Source organism: Trichechus manatus, unplaced genomic scaffold, assembly GCF_000243295.1.
Source record: "Trichechus manatus latirostris isolate Lorelei unplaced genomic scaffold, TriManLat1.0 scaffold00147, whole genome shotgun sequence".
NCBI classification, from domain to species: domain Eukaryota; kingdom Metazoa; phylum Chordata; class Mammalia; order Sirenia; family Trichechidae; genus Trichechus; species Trichechus manatus.
In genome coordinates this window covers 411,059-437,095 of record NW_004444083.1, presented here as the reverse complement: position 1 = coordinate 437,095, position 26,037 = coordinate 411,059, and the positions used below count along the sequence as shown (strand labels likewise).

The window sequence follows — 26,037 nt, the reverse complement described above, 5'->3', positions numbered from 1 at the left end:
CTCAAAGTGTTTGATTGTATTCAGGAAACTTCTTAGCTTTGGTTTAGTCCAGTTGTGCTGACTTCCCCTGTAGGGTGTGCTGTCCTTCCTTTTGCCTAAGATAATTCTTATCTACTACCTAGTTAGTAAATAACCCTCACCCTCCCTCCCATAGAATTCCTGAAGAAGCTTTATATAATAAAGAATATGAATTGGAGAAAAACTACGCCTATTACAAATTGCTAATGCAGTCACGGGGTTGTATATTTTTAAAACAACATGTTTAAGACTGTATTTGGTTCACTCTTCAGAGTACTCAATTTCTTCAGTCCCAACAACTGACTGTTCTTCAGGCCAAGACTTTCCTAGATTTCTTGCCACTTTATCTCAAAAATATTAAGCACCAGATTCCAGAGGCAAGGGAATACCCAGGCCATGATCCTTACCTGCCTCCTGTCCCATTTCCACTGGGGAAATCATGAACTTTGACTGGAAACTGTTCCATCTGGCTGAGGCAGTTGTTCATCTTGTGAACCAATGCCAACAAAGGTGCATTCCCCATCGGCTCTACTCTTCCAATGGGCTCTTCTCCAGGAAGCTAAAGTTATAAATAAACCAAGAAGTTACACGGAGCCTGTCAAAAACGAAACACTTCTCAACAAGAAAATTTAATAGGTGTGGCTTTACAAAAGGGAATCATTCGTCTATCTTCTTTAATCTCATATGACGGCTTTGGTTGGAACAATGTTTGCGAATAAATTATTTTAATAAAGACACTTTTTGTACAGGTCTACAACCCCTGTTTACAATTTCAAAATCCTTAAGTTCTGAAAACACAGCTCATCTGATGGCAAAGCTTGACTCAGACATGAAGCTCTTTACAGTCTTCATTATCTGGTTTTAGTAAGAATGCTCACATGTTCTGCTGCAGAAGTATTTAATACGTATGACGTGGAGTGCTGCTCAGAATATACTGAGGATATTTGGTAATATATAGGATATATAGTGTATTTCAGAAGTCTTGAAACACATCCAGCCCTAAGAGTTTCGGATAAGAGATTACAGACCTGCACATAATCTTAAGTGTGGTATAAAACTATACCCAAGGCTGTCACTAATCCAGTGAATCTTCAATAACTAACTCTGCTTTGTGTGACTCCATAACTTAAAAGAGTACAAGCAGTTCTGAAATGCCTACAACACTGGAGGTCTTAGGGAAGTAGTTTTGCTACTACACAGGAGAGTTACCCTTCGCCCTATTACAGAGATAATCCAGAGAGAAACCTCCTTTGGGATACCTTCTCTTAAGCATCTGTAAACAAGCAGAACGTTGCTAAGTCACTGGTAGCCAAGAGTAGCTACCCTCTTGTTCTTACCCACTGTGGGTGAGGGAAGGGGAGCCATTCTGTTGTTTCTGTCCTTGTGTTTTATGAACAAAACAGAAATACTTATGTCTACTCTATCTTATATCTATAGCTATGCTATGTCTACTTTACCTCCCCTAAAAATATATTGCAAAGTGCAACATGTTTAAAAACAAACATTCAGAATAAAATTCATTCAACAGGTGAGGGACTACTATTAATGGCATGTCTTGTGGGAGAAAAAAAGACTCAGATAATTCAACCATAAATACTGTGGGATGGGCTTCATTAAGTCACCGTTTTGCTGTGTTACTTTATGATAATGCAAGGAATCCAACTGTGTATATGCAAGCTGGAAACATTCCCTCAAATCCTGACCAACAGCTACTGGAAATTATCAGTGGGATGAGAATATACACATTAGTGAACAGTGATTCTTATAATAAGACGAAGAAGCATGATCACACAACTTACTGGAGAAGCAAAAAATACATGAAGGAATCTCTTTAATCTGATCTCTCTGCTCACAGCATCCTTTTCACTTTTAGATGTCAAATAAAGCAACAGCTGCTTCACAAATCCACTATGTTGGATTTCAAATGATGAGACATCTGACTCTGAGACTATGCTACGGATTTCTACAAGGCACTCAGCTCCACCATCCACCTGAAAGAGTTGGAACAGTATTTGTATACTGATTTAAACAGCACTTACAAAATGCACAATTCATGTTTCCCCACAAGGAACTGAAAACTCTCCTGAGGCCTTTTCAAAACGAGGATGGAGAGTGGTGTATTCTTAGTAGATCCTTGGAAAATACAGTCTTACATACAAACAGCATTAGATATTTCAAGGGGGAAAATAGTATTCATACTAACATAATAAAGAAAAATATTCACATTCAACCAACAGAGGTTTCTTAAAAAAAAAAAGACAGGGTGAGAATATAATGTGAAAATAAGAAAGGAGCTATAAGATCAGAATGAAAAGGTAAAACAAGAATACAAGGTGTGGCTTTAAACTAATAAACTGAAAATCGAGATGAAATAGGCAATTTTCTTTGAAAACAAGCACTCTCAAAATTATTTAAAATATTATTTAAAGTACATCAAAAACGTAAACAAACTAACTAGCAGATGAAATTTAAAAGGCTATCATTAAGCGTCTACCCTCTACCCTCCTGACTACCATCAGGCCCCAGGCGGAGAGGGCTGAAAGACAGTGCTATCAACTGTCACAACTATAGCTGAAAAGGACTTAGAAAAGAGGAGATATGCTACAGGGCCATTTCTGGAGTCTCTTCATTTGCCAGGAATTGGGATGTGAAGGAGAAAGTTGAAGATGAGATTTCTAGCACATTTAATACTATTATGAACCATGACAGTCAAGGGACGAATTCAAGAAATGCCCACGCTAACAGTACATGTTTGGGAAAAACAGTCGATCTATGAGAGTCAAATCCATGGACAGCTTTAGCGTCCTCAGGGAAAGGAATCTTGAGACTGAAGAGATGACAGAAGAGGAAACCTTGACATCTCTGTTATAAAGAGAAGACAGAAGAACTGAAAAGGAACAGCAGGCCGCGCCAGACACGGTACCTGGAGGTTGAGTTGTTCAGTTGCAGCACAAAGTCTCTGCAGGACGTTCAGCGCAGGATTGCTCCCATCCATATTCTCAGAACTGAAATAACGCTCTACAAATTTATGTGCCTGCTCCTTAATCCAGCCTTTAATTTTTTCTCTGCAAGAAGGAAAAAGGAGATAATGAAGTCTCAGTGTACAGAGAAAGGATCTCAACTATACCTTCTGATGCAAGGCAAATATGTGCTATATCTAAAACGCTTTGGGGCCGATACAGATCTACATAGGCTATACAGATTACATGCATTCAGATTCCATATCAACCAAACTAAGTTTCACTTTGAAAATAGGGGCTAAGATGTGCCCTGAGAAATGCTCAGGTACTTAAGATACATCGCAGCTCATTACACCAATAGGAAACAAAACGTTCTAACTTCTTGGGACCCCACAGTATAAGTTTCCTAAGCATTCACCTGGAAGTCACTTTACATGGATGTTTTCTAAAGTACAGACATACCTATGCTGTCCCTTACTGTTCTCAAAAGAGTGGAAATAAAGCTCTATTGACCAGAAACAGGAACTTAACATTGACAAGCTAAGATAAATGAGGACCGGCTGTCTAAATTACAAATCCCAGTGGCTGCAGAAACACATTTGCCTGTTTTTATTAAATGCAATTCAGAAAAACACCAACCAACCAATCCAACCCCAAAATTCTGTCTATTTTCCCAAAGACATCTGTTGATTGTTTTCAATTACTTATTTGCACAGGGAATAATTCTTGTTGGTATGCTACGTCTAGAGCAAAAAAAGCAAAAATATACAACAACTCTCAAGGATTTTAAAGGAAATACTCTTTTAAAAACTGTATATGAGTGTGAGGCAGTTTAGTCACAGAGTTCCAAGTCTAAAAAACAGTTCTACTCCAAAACCCTAAGTTCCATTGCAATGGGTAGAGGAGCTTATCATAAAAATGTGTGAACAGAAAATACGGCAGCTTTCCTTTGTCGAGAACAAAACTCAGAACAGGTAGGTACCAGAGGAATTATAATTTGTTTGGTTTTGAACTATATGACCTATAGCTAGAGACAGTCCAAAGAATTTTAAATCTGAGACAGGAATTTAAGAGGAAAAAGCCACAAGGAGCCCTGGTGGCGCAACGGTTAAGTGTTCAGCTGCTAATGAAAAGGATGGCGGTTCGAACCCACCCAGTGGCTCTGTGAGAGAAAGACCTGGTGATCTGCTTCCATGAAATTACAGCCTTGAAACCCCTATGGGACAGTTCTATTCTGTCACGTGGAGTCGTTACAAGTCAAAATCGACTTGACAGCACCCAACAACAAAAGGGTTCAAGAACTAAGAATCCATCTTATCTTTGAGCTCTTCCACTGCTGAGCAGAAATTAAAGTTCTAAATTCATGTCTCATCTCCATACAATGAAGGTGCTAACTGAAGTAATGTTACTTTTTCTGATCTGGCGATAAGAGAATATCGAATTCCCCCACTTCACCTATTATTGGAAATGGTGTCCTTTGAGGCAGCCCTGGCAAGACCACTAACGCCTGCAGTGCGTGCTGGTTCAATGTTGTTGCTGTTGGACTGTGCGCTTAACCTTCCCCAAGTTTTTGGATTCAAGCTTGCCAGGAAAGAAGATTTAGGTGACTGAGTAGTGGTGGGGCTTTTAGCTACAAAAAGAAAAGAAAATGGCAGTTAAATTGTTTTAGCATACATGATGAAAACCAACTGAATTTTTAAGATTTCCATTAATAGATTAATTACTTGAAAAAACTAAGAACACTGGGTATGCAGGAAACTCAGGCATATTTCAGTAGCTGTTAGCAGCGGTTGTAACGAAGCCCACATCTGTAACCGCTCTCTTCTTCCCCTTTAACCCCCTCCCGACTCCATGGTTTCATCGCAGGAATTACCTTGATTGTCTACTTTGTCGTCATCTCTGGGAGGTGAATACTTTGGCCTTCTTGGCCCTCGTTTTGGCAGCCGTTTTCTCTTCAGGACATCACTTAATCGACTATCACATGTGAAAAAATGTGTAAGTTTAGCAATTATTACTGCACTATGATCATTACTCACTGAAAAGCAAGTTAAAATAGCCGGAACAATGAGTTAGAAAATACTTCTGTAACAGGGAATTTTTCATTAGTGACTGTTTGGTGCTAACTCTGGGCTAGTCATGTTCTAGAAGTACAGAGACACAGAAAAGGGTAGGTCAGAAAACAACGAGCTGTTTTACTGTGTTGATCTACTGGGAATAAGACCAAATAGAGAGTATCTCTGATTAATCCTGCATGCTTTAAACTTTATAATAAAAGACAGAAAGGTAAATAAATATATACCATAAAGAATTAATACAAAAAGAAGTGAGTAACCATCAGCCAAAAAAAGGATAATATGCTAAATCTGAATACCATACTTCTTCTCTGACCTAAAGGGCAACAAGTAAAATATACATGCATCAGTGCTAATATTGTTAAAACATGTTCTTAACTGCTTATAATAATAATTACACCCAGGGCTTCAAACCAGTTCATTCCGGTTTGAAACCCTGTTGAGAATTTGCATTTTCACCCCAGAGATACTGAATCAAAATTTATAGTTTAACAAGATCCCCAGGTGATTCTTATGTATAATAAATTTTGAGAACCACTGCTCTTACTAGTGCTTCTCAGAAGTGATCCCTAACCAGCAGCATTAGCATCACCTGGGAACTTGTTAGAAATGCAAATTCTCAGCAGGAGTTCGAACCAGAACAAACCGGTTCGAAGTAATTATTACCACAGTAACTGCATGATATGGTGCTGGCAGGCACTATGAGCATTACAGGGGCTTTGTTTTTAAACCAAAAATTACCTATAAATAAATCTAGTGAGTGACAGTGGGAATAACATACTTTGAATAATAACCATATATGAAATAACATACTTCACCTTTGTATGCTATTTTCACTATTCTTAGGAAAACATTAGAAATAAAGTTTGAAGTCTCAATAGATTCTTAGAATGACAAAGCTACATAAGATAGAAAAGAGGAAAAATTTTTTGGTGCAGTTGGTCTGTTGCCGAAATTTGCAAAAATTTTGAAAAACATCCTATCTCCAACATCTGACATTTGTATGGAAAGCCATATGTACAGCTATGTTTGACAATCAGGGCAAATGAAACTTCAAAGGATGAACTTAAATCTGACTAAACAATTTTCCCTTTACAAATAGCATTAACGTGAAGTTTTCATTGGCAACCATATTATAAGGTATATGAAACTACTTAAAACTAAAAATATTTTAAGGAGAAAAGGTTCTTTCCTCTTCCTTTGGGGTTATCAAGTGTTAGAATCTACCATCAACTCTAGTTCCTTAATTTAAAGTGGCTCAACAGCACTACATTTGTCTGAGGTGCCCCACACACTGGAATTCTCTAAGCACTACGATCTCTCAGGCTTACGTTGTGTACCACGCTCAGAGACAGGTTAACCATCAAATCCAGTCCCTGCTCTCATGAGGGTTAGAGTGACTCTACACTCTAGAGCAAAACCCTGCAACAACTTAAGGGTACTGCAGTGGCCTGGGGTGAGGGTGGGAGTGGGGCTGGAGAGGAAGCTGAGGGGCAGGCAAGGCTGGGAGGGAAAGGGCAGACAAGTCCAACTTCAGAATTGGGAAAGGGGAGAGTGGGTCCCAGAGTCCCTGCTATTCTCCAGGCCCAGTCTCCTTGCACTGGGCTAATGACACAAACCCAGCAGCTTCCTGAAGTAACAGCCACTGTGCCAGAAGTCCCAGCCAGTCACAAGTCGCACAACTGCCAAAATTCCTATTCAAGCCAGAGTGAACCACTGCCACCAGGTGGCCCCCAAAGCAGCTGAGACCTGGGAAGATTCAGTTGATACATCAGGATCCCCAGCAGGCTGCTCTACAGGACAATGCTACCCTGCAGTTTGTGAGAATGAAAATGCCGGAGCCTACTTATTGGATATTACTATGTTTTGCCAACATCTACTTTTCAGCTTAGAAGGAAGAAAAAAAAGAGTATCCCACTGAGTACATTCTGAATTTCAGAAGTGAGCTTGGTTCATCATGTACCGTACATATAGCAATATTAAGTTTCTAATGTCAAAGAAATAAAAACACTAAGTGAGGTTTGCTTCTAACACAATGAACTGAAAACCAATATGAAGATCTGGTTACATTCCAGTAGCACAGTACCAAGGGATTAAAAGCTGAAGAGTGTGCCTCTTAGTCAAGTAGATACAAGAGACCAAAGGGGCAGCTTCTGTCCAGAGGTGAGATGGGAAGGCAGAGAGGGTTAGGAGCTCGTTGATCGGTCATGGGGAACCAGGGGCAGAAAGGAGGAGTGTGCTGTCGCAGAATGGGGTGAGCAATTAGGGTCTCTTAACAATGTATGTAAAAAAATTTTGTATGGGAGACTAACTTGAAATGTAAACTTCATTTAATTATAACAATTAAAAAAAAAAAAAAAGCTGAGAGTGAGGTGAAAGGAGAGAAGAGACATCTCCCATTTTCCTTTATTAAGGGCAATGCATTTGCTCCCATTTGCCCATTAAGCAGAAATGGGAAATTGCTACATTTTTATTTTTCTTCACACTCTAAAAGTTCTAGTTTTATTACTTCTCACTATGTCAAAATCCGAGAATCTTGAAGCTGACCCGTATATGGCAATACAGTAAAGAACTGCAGGATTCTGGAATCAGAAACTGAAGCTTAAACCCTACAATTGTTAGGTGAGTGTGTGATACCGTGCAAGTCATTTACTGTCTCTGAGCCTTAGTTCCCTTGTTTGTCAGATGGGAATACCATGCATCTCCTGCGGTTGCTGCAAGTAGGCTAACATAGTAGGTTTTCAGCGAAGGTTAGGTTTTCTTCTCATTCCCATTAAACATCCAATAAAATATAGATTGAAAAATATAAAATGTACTCTCTAATATTTTACCACCAGTCTCAAGTATCAAGGCAGAGATAAAGGCAAAAAGCACAAAATTAAAGCAAAACTCCAACTTACCCTTGAGGGCTCAGATCTAAAGAATCGTCTCGGCTGTGCTGCAAGCTGGGGGACCCCAAGTCAGCTGCCGCATTAGTGGCAGCCGTGGCTGTTCCGCTGCTGACTGACGTTGTGGACCCCAGGGTCCCGGAGCCGTTTGTACAAGCCTTTGGTGGGCTCGTCAACAGAGACTCGGACTCGGCTAGGTGTTTCACTTGATGCATCACACCTTCACAGTAACAGACGAAAAGAGCCAGTTTTCACCACGCCCGCCACCCACACAGCAAATGCCTGAACGCCAACACTGACACATACAGAATGACGGAAAAATAGCAGGCAAACGGACAAAAACATCTAGAAGCCAGATTCCTGACTTGCCTCCAACCAGAAAAACAGTAAGAAAATTCAAAATTAAGATATTTATATAGAATGTCTTCTAATCTTCAAAACCAGAAATATGTTTAATAAGATTACAAGTGAAGTCCTACCTGAAATTCAAAATGCCCATATAAGAACAATATATGAATTACAGAAATATAGTAAAGCTCTGGCTTGATAACATTTTGGGAGTGAGTGGGTGGCAAAGAACTGGGATTACTGGTGAACTTCAAGCATCACAATGAGGCAAGATCACAATAAAGCTGCCTCCAAAAAAAAGGGAATGCACGCTTTCGCCAAGAAGTGGCGATTTTCCCATTGTTGGAGGTGTGTAAGGAGAGCTAAGGAGAAACGTGTAAGGCAGGTGTTCTTACACGGACTGGGATCCAGGGATGGTGGGGGGAGGGTTTGTAAAGGAGGAAGTGTATCTAAGAACTATCAAACTGCCCAGGTCGAAGGGGTGTGTCTGTCTATGTAAACTATATGCAAATCTGAGCGGGGGACTGTATGTGAGTGAACTTTCATCATGCCCGCACATTTTTTCCCCCTGGGGAATAGTCCAGGACTTTTATCAGATTCTTCAAAAAAAAAAAAGAACGAACTGCTAAAAAGATGTCAGAATGAATTCAAACTCTGATATAATTATCCGCCAGACTGTGTGCTTGGGACTAAGGATACAGCCATGAACAAGGCAAATGCACTCACGGCACTTACAGACTAGAGGGAAAGATATCTTTTAGAAGAAATTACAAAAGTGATTCGCTGTCAGAGAGAAAATGCAGTGCAGGCAGAGCATACGGTGGGAGGACGTAACCTACTCCAGAAGGAAGGAAAGATCTGCAGGAAGAGGCATTTAAGCTGAACCTGAAAAAACAGCAGGACCTGGACAGATGCAAAGCAGCAGAACCAATCAAGACTGCTCCATAAGCTTCATAATGTGTGTGCTATAGAAATAGTTGGGCATGGGAAATCCAATTTGACGGCATAGTTAATCAAGTGAAAGTGAAGAAAAAAAATTTACCTTGAGAAAAAAGATGGATTCTGATATACTTCCAAACCAGAAAGGTGGAACATTTAAAAGCAAACAAAAAGAACAGAACACCAAAAACAAAATATAGAATGCAAAATATAAGATAATCTGAGAATAAAGATAAGAACACACACCAAATGTTTATATAAGCACAGAAAACATTTATTTGTATGTGCAGTTGATTTGTTATCAGTAGTTTATCTCCGAAAAATGGAAAATTTTGCTTTCTATCTCATATAAAAATGTACTGTTGGGTTTTTTAAAAAAACCCATTGTTATTTAAACAAAACTGATTTTAAATGGTGAAAAGCCTTTTCCTATTTTGTTCAATACAATTACATTAGCATGTTCATTGTATTTTTAAGATGTGAAGATAGGAATCCATCGTAAGAAAAGGTTATCAAAAGAATAGAAAGTACCCCAAAGCTATGCCCTCTCATCCAAATCCTGCTAACTCAAAACTGAAGCCACCTTTCAGCCAAAGATCAGACAGGTCTGAAAAACAAACAATAACACACATGAGGAACACGCTTCTTAGTTCAATCAAGTCTACGAGACCAGATGGGCAACACCTGCCCAAAAGCAAAGATGAGAAGGCAGGAACGGACAGAAAACTGGATGAATGGACATGGGGAACCCAGAGTGGAGATGGGGAGGGACTGCAACCACTGTTACAAAACAAGTTGTGTATAAATTTTATGAGAAACTAATTTGCGCTGTAAACTTTCACCTACAGCACCATAAAATTAAAACAACAACAACAAAAGAATGGACAGTAGATCATATGCAAAAGTGAACTAGGATTGTTTATAAGATGGAAGATAAAACTAAAGACCAGTTGAAGGGGAAACAACATTATTTCCTTTATCCTCAGAAGGCCGAAGCAGCCCCAAAGACCAAAGAGCCAAGAAAAGACTTCTGTTGAAGAGAAAGAATGTGTTACCAATCAGGTAAATATCTTAAAACAGGCTTTAAAAGGATAGAGCCCCTGAATGAGCTATACAGCTTCATCTTTGAGGTCTTCGAGAAGGGAATGGAGAAGCACCAGGTCTCTTTGGTTGATTTCCAGTTCAAACGCCTCAGGTTAGAAATTCTATTATCTACACGATGAAGTACACAATAATCACTTTATCATTAGAAATGGTCTATCTACCGATATGATCATTTGGATAGAAAGCTACGTCTGATTTTTTCAAGGCATCTTCATGGCATCACGTATTAGGTATAAAAAAGTTAATGATTCTTCTCTGGCCCATAAGAACTCAAATCACTGGAACTTACTAAGTATTTATCAACTGATACTGAATTTCACAACCTGTATTAACAGATTAAAAGACACTCTCTCTATAAGCACGGGAGCTATAAGCATGTAAATGTCTTGTCTTACATAAAAGATAAGTTTACTTTTTGTTCCACAGATAAAACTACTCACACATCTATTGAAGTACTATTTAGACTAAAACCCTGACCATTAATGTATGATCATGAACGATATTACCTTCTCTTCTGAAGTAAACACTAAAAATATCAGGTAACTTCTGCATTAAGATTTCTGCCATCTGAAGTGCTCCAACTACAATCTTCAGGTCTTGGCTTGATAGCATGGAAGCAATGTGACTAAAAAAAGAAAGCATTTGTATAGAACACTTTGTCTGAATTTGTTAACTGTTTCTGGCCATACTACTTTAACTTTGAGAGCAAAATATTTTGTGAACCCACTCCATCAAAACAAAGATTTTTCTTAAATGCTCTTTTATATTCATTTTATTGTTTATTAAAGCTGTGTTTGACTATAAATAGACAAAAAAGCCTCAATATACTCCAAACGAACTGTTTTGTATGTGTTTTTCTATAACTTTAGAAGTTTCTGAAATTACTTGCAGAGGCTTGAATTTCTAAAATATTATGACAATTTTCATGAACACACCTTGAAACAGCATGATTTTTCAGGACATCCTTCAGAAGTTCAGCATCCGCAAAATAAATTATCCTAAGAATTGCTCTAAGGCACTTATGTCTGACCGCAGGTCCTGCTGAGGAACTATACACTTCATAAAGAACACCAAATAAGGTCTTAATAAAAGACTTAGCCAGTTCCGGATCCTCTTTCATAAGCTGTGCTCGAGCATCATCCTTCTTTAACTCTGAATATCCACCTGTAATAGAAAATGAAGACTCCTGACAGAACGACCGACTTCAGAATCTCAAGAAAATAAACTACATAAAGCATTCAAGCCAATGTAATTTTCTTAAACGCTATAAATTTTTTCGGTTAAAATACAAATGAACTTATCGTATGTGATCGATGAGGGTTTACAAAAATGCTAAAGGCAGTAAATCAAAATTTGGTCAGCCATAAAACCATTGACCGCTCTGCCCTGCTGACGTTAACAAAGTGTCACGACACTGCACCTATTTTACAAATACCTCTAAGTGTGGGGGAAATGGATGTCAGTACTGACCACTAAACCACTGGGGTAAGGAATAAGGAGAGTTCAAGAAATGCACAGTGATTAGTGGGCTAGAAGCTATGTAAAGTACAGGCTGATTCTGCCACTTTGCTTAGAAGGAATAAGGGACAGAGAAAACGTAACTGATAAAAAGTAAGCTCTAAACCAAAACCAAACTAAACCCATTGTGACCCCATGGGACAGAGGAGAACTGCCCCACAGGGTTTCCAAGGAGTGGCTGGTAGATTCCAACTGCTGATTTCTTGGTTAGCAGTCGAGCTCTTTAACCACTTCGCCACCAGAGTGCTAAGCCAAGTGACAGTAAATTGAGGCCTAAGGGCCAAATCCAGCCCATTACCTGTTTTTAGAAATGAGATTTTAATGGAGCACCACCATGCACATTTGTTTACCTATTGTCTATGGTTGCTTTCAGGCTACAACAGCAATGCTGAGCACGGTGACCACACGGCCCAAAAGTCTAAAATATCTACTATTTTGCTGATGCCTGTTCTGGACTAGAGTTGCAAAAGCAATGGACTAAATCCCCGAGGGGAGGGATAGATGTCAGAAATCTGAAGGAAAAAAATAAAATCAATGTAATCCATTTTTCACTAGTTATGAGAATTTGGGCGGGAAAGTGTAAAATAAAAGGTTGGGAAGAATCAATCTAATGGGTAGGTTAGAAATAACAGGATCAGATTAAAAAACTGCAGGGGCAATTCTGATTGGAGTCACAGGACAGAGCATATCGGTTAAGTAAAAAAAAAAAAATCATGGAGAAGATATCAGTTAAGTAATATTGGCTTATTCATCAATTAAAACACATGATCTGAAAACTACTAACCAACATGCCCCTATCTTAAGTATAAAAGGTTACTCAGTGAACCAATTACTATTTACTACAGCAAATAATACTCATGCGACAATACAGAGCTCTTTCGGACTCAAAAGGTACTTACTAGTGTTAGTATTGGCTAAGGGGTTAGGTTTTCTCTGAATGGCACGTGCTGTTCCCGTGTCCTCATTGATTTGCTGCATAGAATTAAAATCAATAGTATAAACTCGTCCCAGAGTGGACAAGCTTATCTCATCCTCACCGACCTGATGGGCTGCCTGAGAGCAAAGAGAGAGAAACCTTGAATATAAACATGGAGAAACTAATTAACTTAAGATACAGCGGGGACCCTCCACAAACGCTAACCTCCACATTGATGGTGACATAACAGAATATGGAATATTTAGTAGTGTGGATATGACAAAACTCATTCAACAGATCATTTTAATTAGACACAGATATACATTAGCCCTATCAGGGCCTGTGAGACAAAAATATAGGTAAAATCCTCATGGAAGATCCAGTCAAGCAGCATCACTCACACCAAGAAGACGCCATCTGTACTCAGAAAGTTTTTAAGGCATTACTGATGGAAAGAAAAAATTGTTATCCATACATCTTAGTATTCTTTTCTTAGACTAGAAAAGTTATTACAGGATAGGTTTTTAGCAACTCACCAAAGTTCTCCTTTAAATGAATGACCCTATAAAAGTATTTTGGCCTTAGGTAGACGAAGAATTTTGCATTTAAATGATGCTCTAAGATTGAAAAGGATACAACTGGGAACTCGGGCAGTAATCCCCAGATGGTGCATGCACTACACAGTACATATCTAACTCAAGGCAATTTGATTAACACTGCTTGATTTTAGATAACCTATAAAAGTGACAGAATATTCATTTCCATTCAAAGTCCAAACTATGGAATTCCTAGGCTATGTAGAAGACAGGACTCAGGAAATACAAGAAAGTAAACTAATGGTGAAAATGCAATTATTGAGAAAACACTAAAAAGAAGAACGCTTAGAATTAGAGACCATGACCCTTAGCACAGGCCTGCATATATACTGCCACTTCTATATTTACAATTAAAAACAAAATCCAAACCACTGCCATCGAGCTGATCCCAACTCATAGTGATCCTACAGGACACAGCAGCAATGTCCCATAAGATTTCCAAGGCAGATAGCCAGGTTTTCCTCCCGCAGAGCTGCTGGGAAGGTTCAAACCGTTGACCTTTCAGTTAGCAGCTGAACACTTAACCACTTCCATATTGTTGCTGTTGTTAGGTGCCGAAGAGTCGGTTCCGACTCATACGGACCCTGTATTAGGCCTGCTTACGTGTTAGGGCTAACAACGCACAAAAGACCAAAGTTAATTTCCTCAAAAAAGTAACTGAATTTAGATTTTTTCCATAAGAATTTTGGTTTTATAAGATCAATCAATGATTTAAGAGTTTTTCAAAAATTCATTTTTAGAAACTAACTGGTAAAAAACAAAGAAGAATGTCTACACAACAAATGTGATCTTCTAAACATATTCAAATACCAAATGCTGAAATCAGAGAATATAAGATTCACAGGCATGTGATGTACTGAAAATATACATAAATGATGCATTGCATCTCAAATAATACAATAACCAACACTTCCTAAACGAGGGCAAATATTTTGCTAATCAGAATTTAAAAAAAAAAATACTTCAGTGTAAACTTAAAAACGAAAGTATGGGAATAAGAATAAAAATCACACATCTAAGACAGTCAAGGAAAAATCACTATTAATATTTTGGTGTATTTTTCTCCTTTGTATTATTGTTCCTTTCTCTTAAGCTGGCTAAATTCCCGAAGGTTCACAAAGTTTTGTATTTCTCCTATCCCATTTATGTCACTAAAATTCATTTCATTAATGTCAGGGTTAAATACGAGCCTATGTCTATACCACAGTTTACTTAATCATTTACATTTAAGTTGTTTCCATGTTTTTCTCTTAAAAAATATTGAAAAGAAGCTATTCATATGTGAATTTTTACATGTGGCACATTTCTTTTGGATGGGAGATAGAAAGGGTAATTTTTAGCAACATAGTGTCTAACTGCACCAGTGTTTCCTTTCAGAATGAGGAAACTGTGGAACAAAGAACTTAAATTACTTGCTCCAAGTCAATCTGGTAGTTAGCAGCAGAAGCAGGACTACAACATCATGTTTTCTGACCTGAACAGAAATGAGGACCTTGTTCTCAGGAGACAAAATGAGAAAAATCTTGAGTTAATTCAAAATTGAGCACATTTAGGTACACATACCCACCCCCCCAACTCCATCCCTTCGCCCACTCTCCACCATAATACACTCATTTGAATGGTACGATGAAACTACTACCTCAATTATCCGGCTATCAATCCTGTTATAGGGATGCCAGAGGCCCCGGTCATCGCGCCACTGCCATATCGCACCATCTGTGTTCTGTGCATTTCCCTTCTTCAGCATGGTATCAACTGCAAAAATGCCTTCCTTTGGCAAACATGGCATAAGTTCGCTGGAAAAAAAAAGTGCCATTATTTTAGTAAGTTTAACTTCCTGAACTGTGAGTAATAAAGTCTCTAAAATACATCTCACATGAACCACAAAGTTATTATTATTGTTATTATGAGCCCAATCTTTACCAAATCAGAGATGTCAGTTCATACAGTTCTTGAGGACTCCGGGGAACAAGATCAATCTGTTCCTGACAACTTCCATTGGAGGCACCACACAGGAGGAAGTGAAGTGTTTCTGCAATGTCTGTAAAACCAACAACAACCACCACAAAAACCCATTAAACGAGGTATAGTTCCTAATTTAAAAGGCAACCATTCCGTAGGGGAAAAACGATCAGGATTATTTTCTATTATTAAACATAATACAGAAATTAAAATAAAAATTCAAATGAGTTTTAATAAAAACTTAAAACAAATTTTATGAAGAGTTTAACAATTTCTTTCTAAGGACTGTAGTCTTCAGTTCAAACCTTCTAACTGGGCTCCTGATCAGAAATCCTTCAGTCTCCCCCTAGAGACTTCAGGAATCTTTTACTGCTTTCCTTGAGGAGCACAGTGCTTTGTACAAAATCGCATGCAACATATTCTTTAATCAACTCAAATACATCATATATCTTAAAATTCAAATATATTGATAACGTGTGGCCAATAGGATAAAATGTAGCCGTTAAAAGCATATGAATCTTAACGATATGGTGATTATTAGGAAGCTCATTACCTTACATGACATTTAACATGCGAACTTAATATAAAGACCGTTAAAATAGTCTCTAGCGTTAGTTTCCATTCCCAGAAGACGCCGGTTTATGGACGAATTTGCATGAAAACCACTCTGACGTGCTGTCGCTGGGAGTGGAGGACAGTCTGGGGTCTCCACAGGCTTATTCCACAGCGGAAACCTAGAGACAGAGCTGGGTCTTTGTTGGTGGTGGTGCGTGTGTGCTTCTGTAATATTATACATGTGCAAATATACATATACTTACACATTTGCTTGGAATGTCTCATCCATAATAAGTTCTGTTACCAAGACAATTATTCACCATGGATTTGAGCAGAGTTGTAGACACTTAAATCTCTGCTTCTCAGAAATGTCACAAATAGAGATTTAAAAAAATTCTAATGTCTTGAAAATGAACAATGTTGACAAGTTCCCTATGAAGTGTGAATACATGGCAATGATACATCGTTAGGATTCTTTAACTCTGTTTTAGAGACCAGAGGATGGCAATGAAATGGAGAGAAACAGAAAAGGTGCATGTTTCTTTGGTGATACTGTTGTAGAAAGAAGTATTACACACGTAGCTGCCTTCACATGATCAACATGTGGCACACTCAGTATTCAAAAGAGGTGAAAACATTCACCATATTAAAAGAAAAATACCCAAAATGTTAAACAAAAGTAAGGCAGCAATTTCCCAAACTAGTATTTAAGGACATGCTGTCCCACAGGCTAAAGAGATATTCTATATTCAAACTCCAGGAAATGTTGGCCTAAGCAAAGTTCAAAGGGCTCCTCACACACATCCCCATTGCTGTTGAGTCAATTCCAACTCACAGCGACAGTACAGGACAGAGTAGAACTGCCCTGACCCATAGGGCTTCCAAGGCTGTAAATCTTTAAGCAAGCAGACTATCACATCTTCCTCCCACAGAGAGGCTGGTGGGTTCGAACCGCCAACCTTTCAGTTAGCAGCCTAAGGCAAAGGCTTAACCACTACGCCACCAGGGCTCCTAGGGATTTTAGTAAACAAAGTCCATTGTCACTATGCAAGAAGGAGTTAAGCCTTTCCCAAACTTATTTGGGCAAGGAGTACTTCAACCACGGCTCATGCAGAATAGCGTTCTCTGGAATATCAAGTTGGGGAAAGACTAAATGGTTTAAGAGGAACCTTTTCAACAAGCCACCACAATGCTGTTCTTCTACAACATTCTGTGCCAATACACTAATTCAGAAGAAATGCAAGAAAATAAAATTTAGTTTCCCAAAAACAAAAGTACTATAATACTGCTTAATATTACCTCTGAGGCCGTGGGAACAAAGGCTATTTTCTACGTGGGTATCATTGACTCACAAGGTAATATCCTCAGAGATTAGAACTGTGGGTATGAAATTACCCATAATTATAGGTGCTCAGTACAAAAGTGATCAGTACTCTACCAGAAATAATCATAACATACAGATGTTTTCTGAAGCCCCATTCTGCGACACTAACTTGTGAAGCCTAAGGTTTAAGAGAGGAATGGTATAAACTGCAACAGCAGTGCAATAAAATTTTATTTTCTGCACACTGGGTCAGGCTGGGAAAAGTTTAAATATACAGAATTAGCCAAGATCAGAGACGTTCCGCTGTGGAAGTAAGTTCTCATCTTTTTGAGGGAAAAAGGGATTCTAGATATGATAAATGGCTAGAAATGCTAACATGCGCAGAAGGAACTACATATGAAGTGGTTACTGGTGACAGAGAAACTCAGAATTCTTCTAATGAAGCATCATTATGTAATTAACACTGCACTGAAAGTAATGGCCTTCAATCTTTAGTCCTAGAACCATGAAAGGTAATGTTTTAACATATTATATGCTTTTAAATTTGTATGTTATAAGCATTAATTTATTATCCCAACACAAATTTATTACAAGTCAACATTTTTCTTCTTTATTATCCAGCACCCCCAGTGGTACAACGGTTAAATACTTGGCTGCTACCCAAAAGGTTGGCAGTGCGAACCCACCAGCAGCTCCGTGGGAGAAAGACCTGGTTATCTGCTCCCATAAAGATTACAGCCTAGGAAACTCTATGTGACAGTTCCACTCTGTCACATGAAGTCACTATGAGTCAAAACCGACTCGACGACACCTAACAACGATGTTAATAACTGCTTCTACTTGCTTCACTTATGCTGACTGTACGTGGTAATGGAGATAAAGCAAGCTGCTTTTCCTGCTTGAGGTAAGATAATCAAATAGCACTTACTTTGCTTCATAAGTTGAACGGCTAGAGTTGGACAGTTGGAACACATCAGAGAAAACATGCGAACCACCATTATAAACATCCCAGAACTTAAAATTGGTGGAGTCACTACCAATAGTTGTTGAACATTTGTAAGCAGATCTTTGGAGGCAACCTGCTGGAGCAAATTCTTCAAGAAAATAAGAAAAACAGAAATTGTTACATTGTGATTCAGCAATTTAACAACTTCATGAAATATCAACAAAGAGGAAATGCTCACCTCCTCATGTTGGAAGTTGTCCACTAGACGTGCAAAACAAAGGCAAGTGCTTTCTACTGATTTTTTGTCCTATTTTTTAGAAAGGAAAAAGTTTATTAATATAAAACATGTTCAATGTCATACTCACTACTAATCTTCCTAATCCCAAACTCTTCAAGGCTGGCTTAATTAGTAGATGTGAGCTTTGAAAATGCAAAGGAGCCTAAGCAACATACAGTTGATAATACCAAGATTTCAAAGTAAAGAGAATCCACGGAAAGACAGGATAACCTCTCTCCTCCATGAAGGCCCCAATAGATAAAAGCAAATAACAGAAAGGAGAAACAGTTTTTGTGCTTATATAATCTTAGTACCTAAACAAAAATTGTAAGAAATAAAAATAAACATCCTACACATGGTGTCGTTATCAGTTGAATATCAACTCAACGGTACCTAACAACAACTCTTCTTCGATGCTAGATGTAGACTTGTGATATTCATTATGAAAACAATTTAGAGATACCATTAAGTAGCCTCACTGAGAAAACATTTCAAACAACCCTCATAAATAAGAACAAAAAGAATATTTTAATGGCTTGACTAGTATTTTGATAGACCTTGTGGTTATATAAAAACTAGATTTGTTTCTGCAAAAAAGGAGAATTGGGGCATTATAAAAGCCCGGCACCCTCACTGCCACTAAAGTCTATAAAGAGTGCTAAAATAATAGTGGCTAACTACTACTGATACTACATGATATCCAGTTATGGGTATCATGTGGTACTGATATCAGAGTTAACTAGAGAACATACTTCTAGGAAAGGAAAGGTTATCTCAGCCAACTAATTAAAAAATAGACAAGCAAATTAAAGAAAAAATAAATGGCACTACAGTGTCTTGATCTTCTTAGAGGTGAAATACTTCAGGGTGATTCAATGATAATTTATTATTTTTCTCTATCGTATGAACTCTTATGTACTAAACTCTGCCATGAAGGTTTAAACACAGCTTTGTAAAGGTCATAGGCATGATTTTAAAGCCAAATTTCTGGAAATCTCTCAAGTAACATCACTTCAAAACATTAACTTATGTCTAAAAAGAGAGGTCAGTTTCTCTATAACCTTGAAGTTTAGCTCACATTCTGTCCTCCACCCTAGACTCCATATACTCTGCTTCTCATACTACATCACTAGGCCTAATGAGTCTACCTCTTGGGTTCTTCACAACCCCATGAAGCCGCAGTCTACATTTTCCTCAACACTTCTTTTTGGAACACAGTCTCGTCTCACATCTGGTCTGAATTCATACCTTCCTACTCCTCTCTGCCTATCCCAATGTCTTTCAAAGGAGCATCTTTCCAAAATGAAATTCTGATCATATCACATAATAAACACTTAATGTCTAATGAAATAACAAATTCATCCCTTAAAGACAAAATAGTTGAAGATAGCAAACATATGAATTACTGTTCATTTGGGTAAATACACCAAAATTTTATAAAATAACCTAAATATGGTACATGACTGGATAACAAGGAAAGCCACATGGACGAGAACAATTTACGTATCAAACTGGAAGATTTAGCACACTAATTGAAATTGTCATTTTAAAAAAATAATAAAAGTGTCTGATGACACACAAAATTGGTTAATGTTTTACCTGATGGGTTAACCTTTGGGTAAGCAATGGGAGGGAATCTGCCACAAAGTGAAATTCGTCTGGCGTGATGCTCTGGCAGCAGTTGGCTGCAATGGCTAGTGCATTTCTTTGGGCATTTATGCTGAAGAACTCTAGATACAGCAAGCAGTCTGCCAAACCACCCTAAAACACAGAAAACCGTTGAAGTGAGGAAATCCCTTATCAGCAATAAAAAAAACATTAACTATGAGAAAGTCTAACACTTTACTTTGGAAACCCTGTGTATACTTTACAGAGAATGCAATCTAGTGGTTAGTCCAGAAGTGGATCTAAAAACCAACCCTAACAATAACGGTCCTTTGGCAACAACACTTACCGCCTGTAGAATGGCTTTACTGTGTCTACGTGACAACATCTCCAAGGCAGTCAAGGCCTGCTCTGCCACATCAATACACTGAATAACCTGCAGCTGGGAACATACAAGCAGTTACGATTATCATTCCAGTTCTCTTCTAGTAGCTTATCTTCTACATGAATGAATGGAGTTTTCTTCCAATTTCCATCCATCTATACTGCCTCTAATATGAAACCCACTACAGGAGACCAGTAATTTATGAATTTAAGACATAATGGACAGCCAATATAGTTTCCTCCCAACTACTTTACACTGTCTTAAGATAAGAAAAATAGGCTTATATGGAGAATAAGTGAAATCGAACTACATAACTTTAAATCTTCATATTTAAAAGATAGGTTGTTTTATATCAAAGAATTTTTTAAATCAGGTTTTAAACCTTATACCAAATTCCAAGTTTATCAGCTAATACAAATTTTATTTGGCATTAAAAGAGAAAAAGGCCCTTAAGCATAACAGACCAAAAGAAAAAACTTCCTTCTCCGCTGACTCACTTCAAGACCTTAAGCAAGGCACCCTGTCTGTCTCAGCCTGCTCAGCTGTAAATGAGGGTATGGACAGCTATCAACCACATTAGGATGTTTTCTAGAAATACAGAGATTATTTGTAATCAAGTGCTTTAAGTTCTTCTCTGAAAGATGTTATATTAATGTGGTAATTGCTATTATTAAGAATTATAAAACGGGTTGATTTTATAAATGATTATTTATATTTATAAAGATATTACTTATCTTTAACGTTAAGCTATTGGTCTGCTGAACATGAGTTTGTTTCTGGAATCATGGCTAAAAAAATATACGTTACTTAGAGAATGGATGCTAAAAAATATCTTTCAAGGTGGCCTTATAATGTGCTATTCTACTCCAGAATTTAGAATGCAAGAGTTCTAATCTTGATTTCCCTATGCCTGCTTCTGAACAAGTTAGGCAAAGGTAGGAGTACCTTTTCTAAAAAGACAGGAATAGCATCCACTACGACTGCAGACGATCTAGGAAGTGCTTCCATCATGTAAGTTAAGGCTCGACAAGCATGGTTCATCTAGAAAACAAGAATACATTTTTCTGCTGAATAAAAAACTCAAGATTTAAATTTGGAGTGCTTTAAATAATACCGTATATACTTACAATATCAAAATTATGCTCCATCTGCAGTAATGTTATCTGTTCAAAAAGATTATAACAAAATATTAGAAGCTATATTCTTAGAGAAAAATCCTAGAAGTATTACTTGGTCTTCCACTTCAAATGAAATGGAAAGAATCATTCACAACTTCTACCATATAAAAATAATAAGATAAAACTAGCATGGGTACACAAGAATTGATTATATTTAGGATAGCATTACTTACACACTGTAGCTCTGACTCAGGAACTTAACCAGATAACCATCACCTCATGAACCAGGTCAAAAAAAAAAAAAGTCTTCCTGTTGTTTACAACCAACTCTTTTCACAGCTCTAACCCGGGACCCTGGTGGTTTAGTGGCTAAGTACTCGGCTGCTAACTGAAAGGTCAGCAGTTTGAACCCACCAGCTGCTCCACGGGAGAAAGATGTGGCAGTCAGCTTCTGTAAAGATTACAGCCTTGGAAACCCTATGGGGCAGCTCTACCCTGTCCTATAAAGTCACCATGAGTCAGAATCGACCCCATGGCAATAGGTGTTTGGTTTTTAATCCCCTCCCTCAGAAGCTCATACATACCACATCACCAAGGACTTATTAGGTGTCAGTAAGCACTTGCTACATAAATTCAGAGGACCAGCAATGTCCTAATATTTGTTGCATTAACAAACGTCAGCACCGATTCAGGATCAAAGCTTAAATGCTTGTGAAAAAGCCTCTCTAAAAGTTGAGAAAAGCACCATTTAAACCAGCTGTAAAATATACTGTGTACCACCAGCATGCAGTAGAGCATTTAAACACAAGATTCATCATATCATAGATTATGAGCTAATTAAAAGCCATAGTAATATAATTATTCTACATATGCATTAGTGAATCTAAACCTATGATTTTATTTTTGTGTGTGTGTGTATGGAAAAGATGTTAAGCAGATTTCAGTCATATTTTTTAAACAAAGGAATGCAAAGACTCTAAGTTTTCTATCCTCCTGACGTAGCCAAGAATTACCAACGAAATTTCCTATTCAGAGAGTCATTCGATGTCTTCTAGTTCAATAGATAATGTAAATACACTGAATTTAGCTGTAAAGTATCCTTCAATTAAATGCATAACTATAACAACACACATCGGCTATTCTAACACAACACATAGCTTCTCACCTAAGCAGCTATACATTACACTGGGTGGCGTCCTCAGAATATTATTTTGTTTAAAGACAACACACACATAAATATACCCACACAACCACTTTCAGGGTCCAATAGCACTCTATGTCCCAATAATCTACAATCAGCCATTTAAAACACCTATTCTAAATTGAAAAGGGTTGTCATATTAATAGAAAAAGTATTAAGTTCCCCAATTTTTAAAGTGGAATGACCCTTCTAAGGCCACACTGGGGAAGGAGTGCTGTAAACAGATGCCCTTTACCAAAAATAACTATTTTTGATCATTCAAGTTTGTGGTGATGGACAGATACATACTGACAATAATTGTGATAAAGGATAAATCTGGACAGCTCACTAACAGCAGCCATTATTAACAGCATGAGTTGACTTGTGAAGGTCTATTGAGTACTTAAATCGAATCAACAACCAGCAAATTAAGTAAATCGAATTACATGTTAACATTTTTGCCTAGATTTAATGACTTCTTTATTTAACTAATAAAAACTGCCTTTTAAAGAATAGACTATATAAGGTAAGTCTAGTTCTTTGTTGTTACTTATTTTTAATGACCAACTTTAACAAGAAAGTTTAATGCCAATCACAGAAGCCAGCTACTGAATAGATCAGTAATTTGAGAATGAGTATTAACACAGGCACAATCCAAAAGCACAAAGGCGTTTAAACCACTTGCATGAAACATTCAGAAAGCAACACGCAAAACTTTACTAGAATGGAACTGACAAAACTGGAGAGCTGGCTTCCGTTACCTGCAGGTCTAAGTGGCAGAAGGTGAAGAAACTGGTCTATCCTTTGCCACCAGCTGCCAGAGCCAAGTCATCCAACAAGTAGGAATAGCAGAACAAAGACTAAAGACTATGTCATCTTGTGTCTGACAGGTTTTCTCTCAGCTCTCTCCCCAATACGTATCCTAATTTGATAATATGCTCAAATGAGATAATTTGATGTACCACCGTAATTTCTTTTTTGTCAACTGTATTGGATATGTACAAAAGAACTTACGTGACATTTATTTTTAACTTCCAAGATAAAATGTGCTATGAATGTAATCATGTTTGTTTTAGACTTTGGTTAATATTTGACTCAAAGTTAAAACTTAATCTTAAATTATTGCCAATTTCTTTAATTTTGGACTAAGAAAATTACCAAGCCACTAGTTAAATGTCATATGAAGCTAAAAGTGTCTACATTTGGTAATGGCAATTTCTCTTCCCATTATTTTCAAAAATTTATTAAGCAATTAAATATTAATAATTATTTCCAAATATCAACTCAAAACTGTGTTGACAAGCCATTAAAAGGGTTGTTTTTATTGTTTTGTACTGTTTTTTTTAGGGGGTGGGCCACAACATAAAACCTTTTAAGCTGGAAGGATCCACATAGCATCTGGCTTGATTGCTCTGCCTTGTACACAATTATCAAACATGAAAACGTTCTGGCCCACAAAGACAAAAGCAAGTGAGCTTCTTACTACTGCCCCATGTATCACCAGGTTAAGAGAGAAAGCACGTAAATTTTTGCATAGTTAAGAGTCAGGGTATTACTTAGGGGTCTAACAACTAAAATAAAGAGCCAGTCATTTAAGTGTCAAAGCTGAGGTGGCTACTCCTGAAGAAATGTTTAAGAAAATTTACTAATTTCATCATTAGCAATCACTCATAACGTAAGCATGAAATGAAAACATCAAGCCATTCTCTCCTATCTCATAGTGTTTTAAAATTCATAATGACAATAGTCATGCATTCAGTGAAAACGGCACCACTGGAGAATGACTGAGGTAAAGCGAGGGGGAACTCCATGCTTACCAAAGCTGGAACAACACTCTTGACAGGAAACCCTCCCAGTGTCTCCTCATTCCCCATGACCAATAACTGACACATTTCAATAACTGCCTGAAGTTGCTGACTTTCATCCGTGGCTTGCAGTCCTTGCAGAAGCTGCTGGGCCTTAGAACCTTCAGAGGAAAACAAATGATTATTTTTAAACATTTAAGAAAATTATGACTCAGCAGAAGGTGTTACTCTAGGCTGGAAATGGCTACTTATCTTTGATCTTAATTAAAGGCTAGGTCAATACTAAGGTCAAGACACACTGCTGACATTCAAGGCAGAATTAAACTCGATCTATGCTTCCTCAAGTGAATTTGGAGTTACTTATATATATTTTTGCCTTTTTAAATGAGAAAAGTTGATTGGGTTTTAACAGCAGAAAGAAAAAGTAATATTCACAAAACTAATACGAACTGCTTTTACCTGCCATGAAGAAAAAGAGTGAGAAAACGTTTTCTGCAATAAAAACCTATTAAACAGTAACCCAGACCTCAAAGGCAATTCTAGGTACTTCTCTACATCCCTGTATCAGAACAACTGCAGTGAAATGGCAAGGAAATAAAGACAAACAGAACAATGCATCTAACTGAAAAGTGGTACAAGTAAAGCATTTTGTAAGAACAGCAGAATGATCTAGCTCTACACCTCTGATTTCCTGTGCAGACCCTGGCTCCTGGAGTGCTGCTTCTCCTTCTAAGGCTCAATTCCATTGCTCGAAGAATTGAAAAACATTTAAGAGTCAACCACCACAGGAAAAAAGTTGTTATTAAGCTACAGATGACAGTCGAAAGTAAAGCCTACACATGTCTCCATTTTTCATGCACACCTTTCTTGAACCACACTTAATTCAATTAGTCCTTAATACATTTATAGCTGATGTTACCTTGAAACCCTTTCTCTTCTTACACACAAGTTATTTTATAACAACTATGCTTAATACCCAGGAAATATAAAGAGAGAGACAAAATGGATAAGAATGTAAAGAATTTCAAAAGGGAACTGAAATCGATTAAAAAAGAAACTGTCTAGAACCGAATAACACAACATCGGATATTAAGAACTCATTGATGGAATTAACAAAAGCTAGAAGCAGCAGAAAGCCGTAGTGGATCTGAAAACTGGCCAATAGAAAGTTTCCAAACTGAGCAAAGAGAAAAAAATCTGAAACAAAACCAGAAACAGAATGGGGCCAGACAGACATCCTGAATGTAGTCCAAAGTCTGAACGTGCAGTCCAAAGTCTGAAAACTAAATGAAAATCCATGGATGATCTTGATACTCCCAGAAGGGAAAGAATGGAAAGAAACAAGATCTGAAGAGATAACGGCAAGATGTTTCTAAAACTGATTAAAAAAAAAAAGAATCAATTCACAGATTAAAAGGCTCAGTGAACCCCAAGCAAATTAAAACTTAAAAAAAAAACAAAAAAACAACAACAACTAGGCCATTAGAGTCAAACAATTTAAAAAAAAAAAAAAAAAAAAAA

The 26,037-nt window shown here is 37.6% G+C and overlaps 1 protein-coding gene across 22 annotated transcripts in view; it reads right to left on the bottom strand.

Annotated features, from left to right (window-relative positions):
• TRIP12 (thyroid hormone receptor interactor 12) overlaps window positions 1–26,037 on the bottom strand; it is a 142,420-nt gene that overhangs the window by 27,742 nt on the left and 88,641 nt on the right. For 5 of the 22 annotated variants that reach the window (XM_023740077.1, XM_023740079.1, XM_023740082.1 and 2 more), the window contains 18 exons: window positions 24,529–24,677; window positions 21,541–21,576; window positions 21,359–21,454; window positions 20,378–20,470; window positions 20,023–20,184; window positions 18,385–18,453; window positions 18,129–18,294; window positions 15,283–15,400; window positions 14,999–15,155; window positions 12,747–12,900; window positions 11,265–11,493; window positions 10,836–10,954; window positions 7,951–8,158; window positions 4,852–4,952; window positions 4,434–4,608; window positions 2,942–3,083; window positions 1,818–2,009; window positions 426–577 (listed from right to left, as the gene is read on the bottom strand). In XM_023740077.1, coding sequence (XP_023595845.1) covers window positions 426–577; window positions 1,818–2,009; window positions 2,942–3,083; window positions 4,434–4,608; window positions 4,852–4,952; window positions 7,951–8,158; window positions 10,836–10,954; window positions 11,265–11,493; window positions 12,747–12,900; window positions 14,999–15,155; window positions 15,283–15,400; window positions 18,129–18,294; window positions 18,385–18,453; window positions 20,023–20,184; window positions 20,378–20,470; window positions 21,359–21,454; window positions 21,541–21,576; window positions 24,529–24,677 — 2,518 coding nt within the window. Of the gene's footprint in view, window positions 1–425; window positions 578–1,817; window positions 2,010–2,941; window positions 3,084–4,433; window positions 4,609–4,851; window positions 4,953–7,950; window positions 8,159–10,835; window positions 10,955–11,264; window positions 11,494–12,746; window positions 12,901–14,995; window positions 15,156–15,282; window positions 15,410–18,128; window positions 18,454–20,022; window positions 20,185–20,377; window positions 20,471–21,358; window positions 21,455–21,540; window positions 21,577–24,528; window positions 24,678–26,037 lie in introns of all 22 variants that reach the window. The other 17 variants (XM_023740066.1, XM_023740071.1, XM_023740074.1 and 14 more) reach the window with 9 other exon arrangements.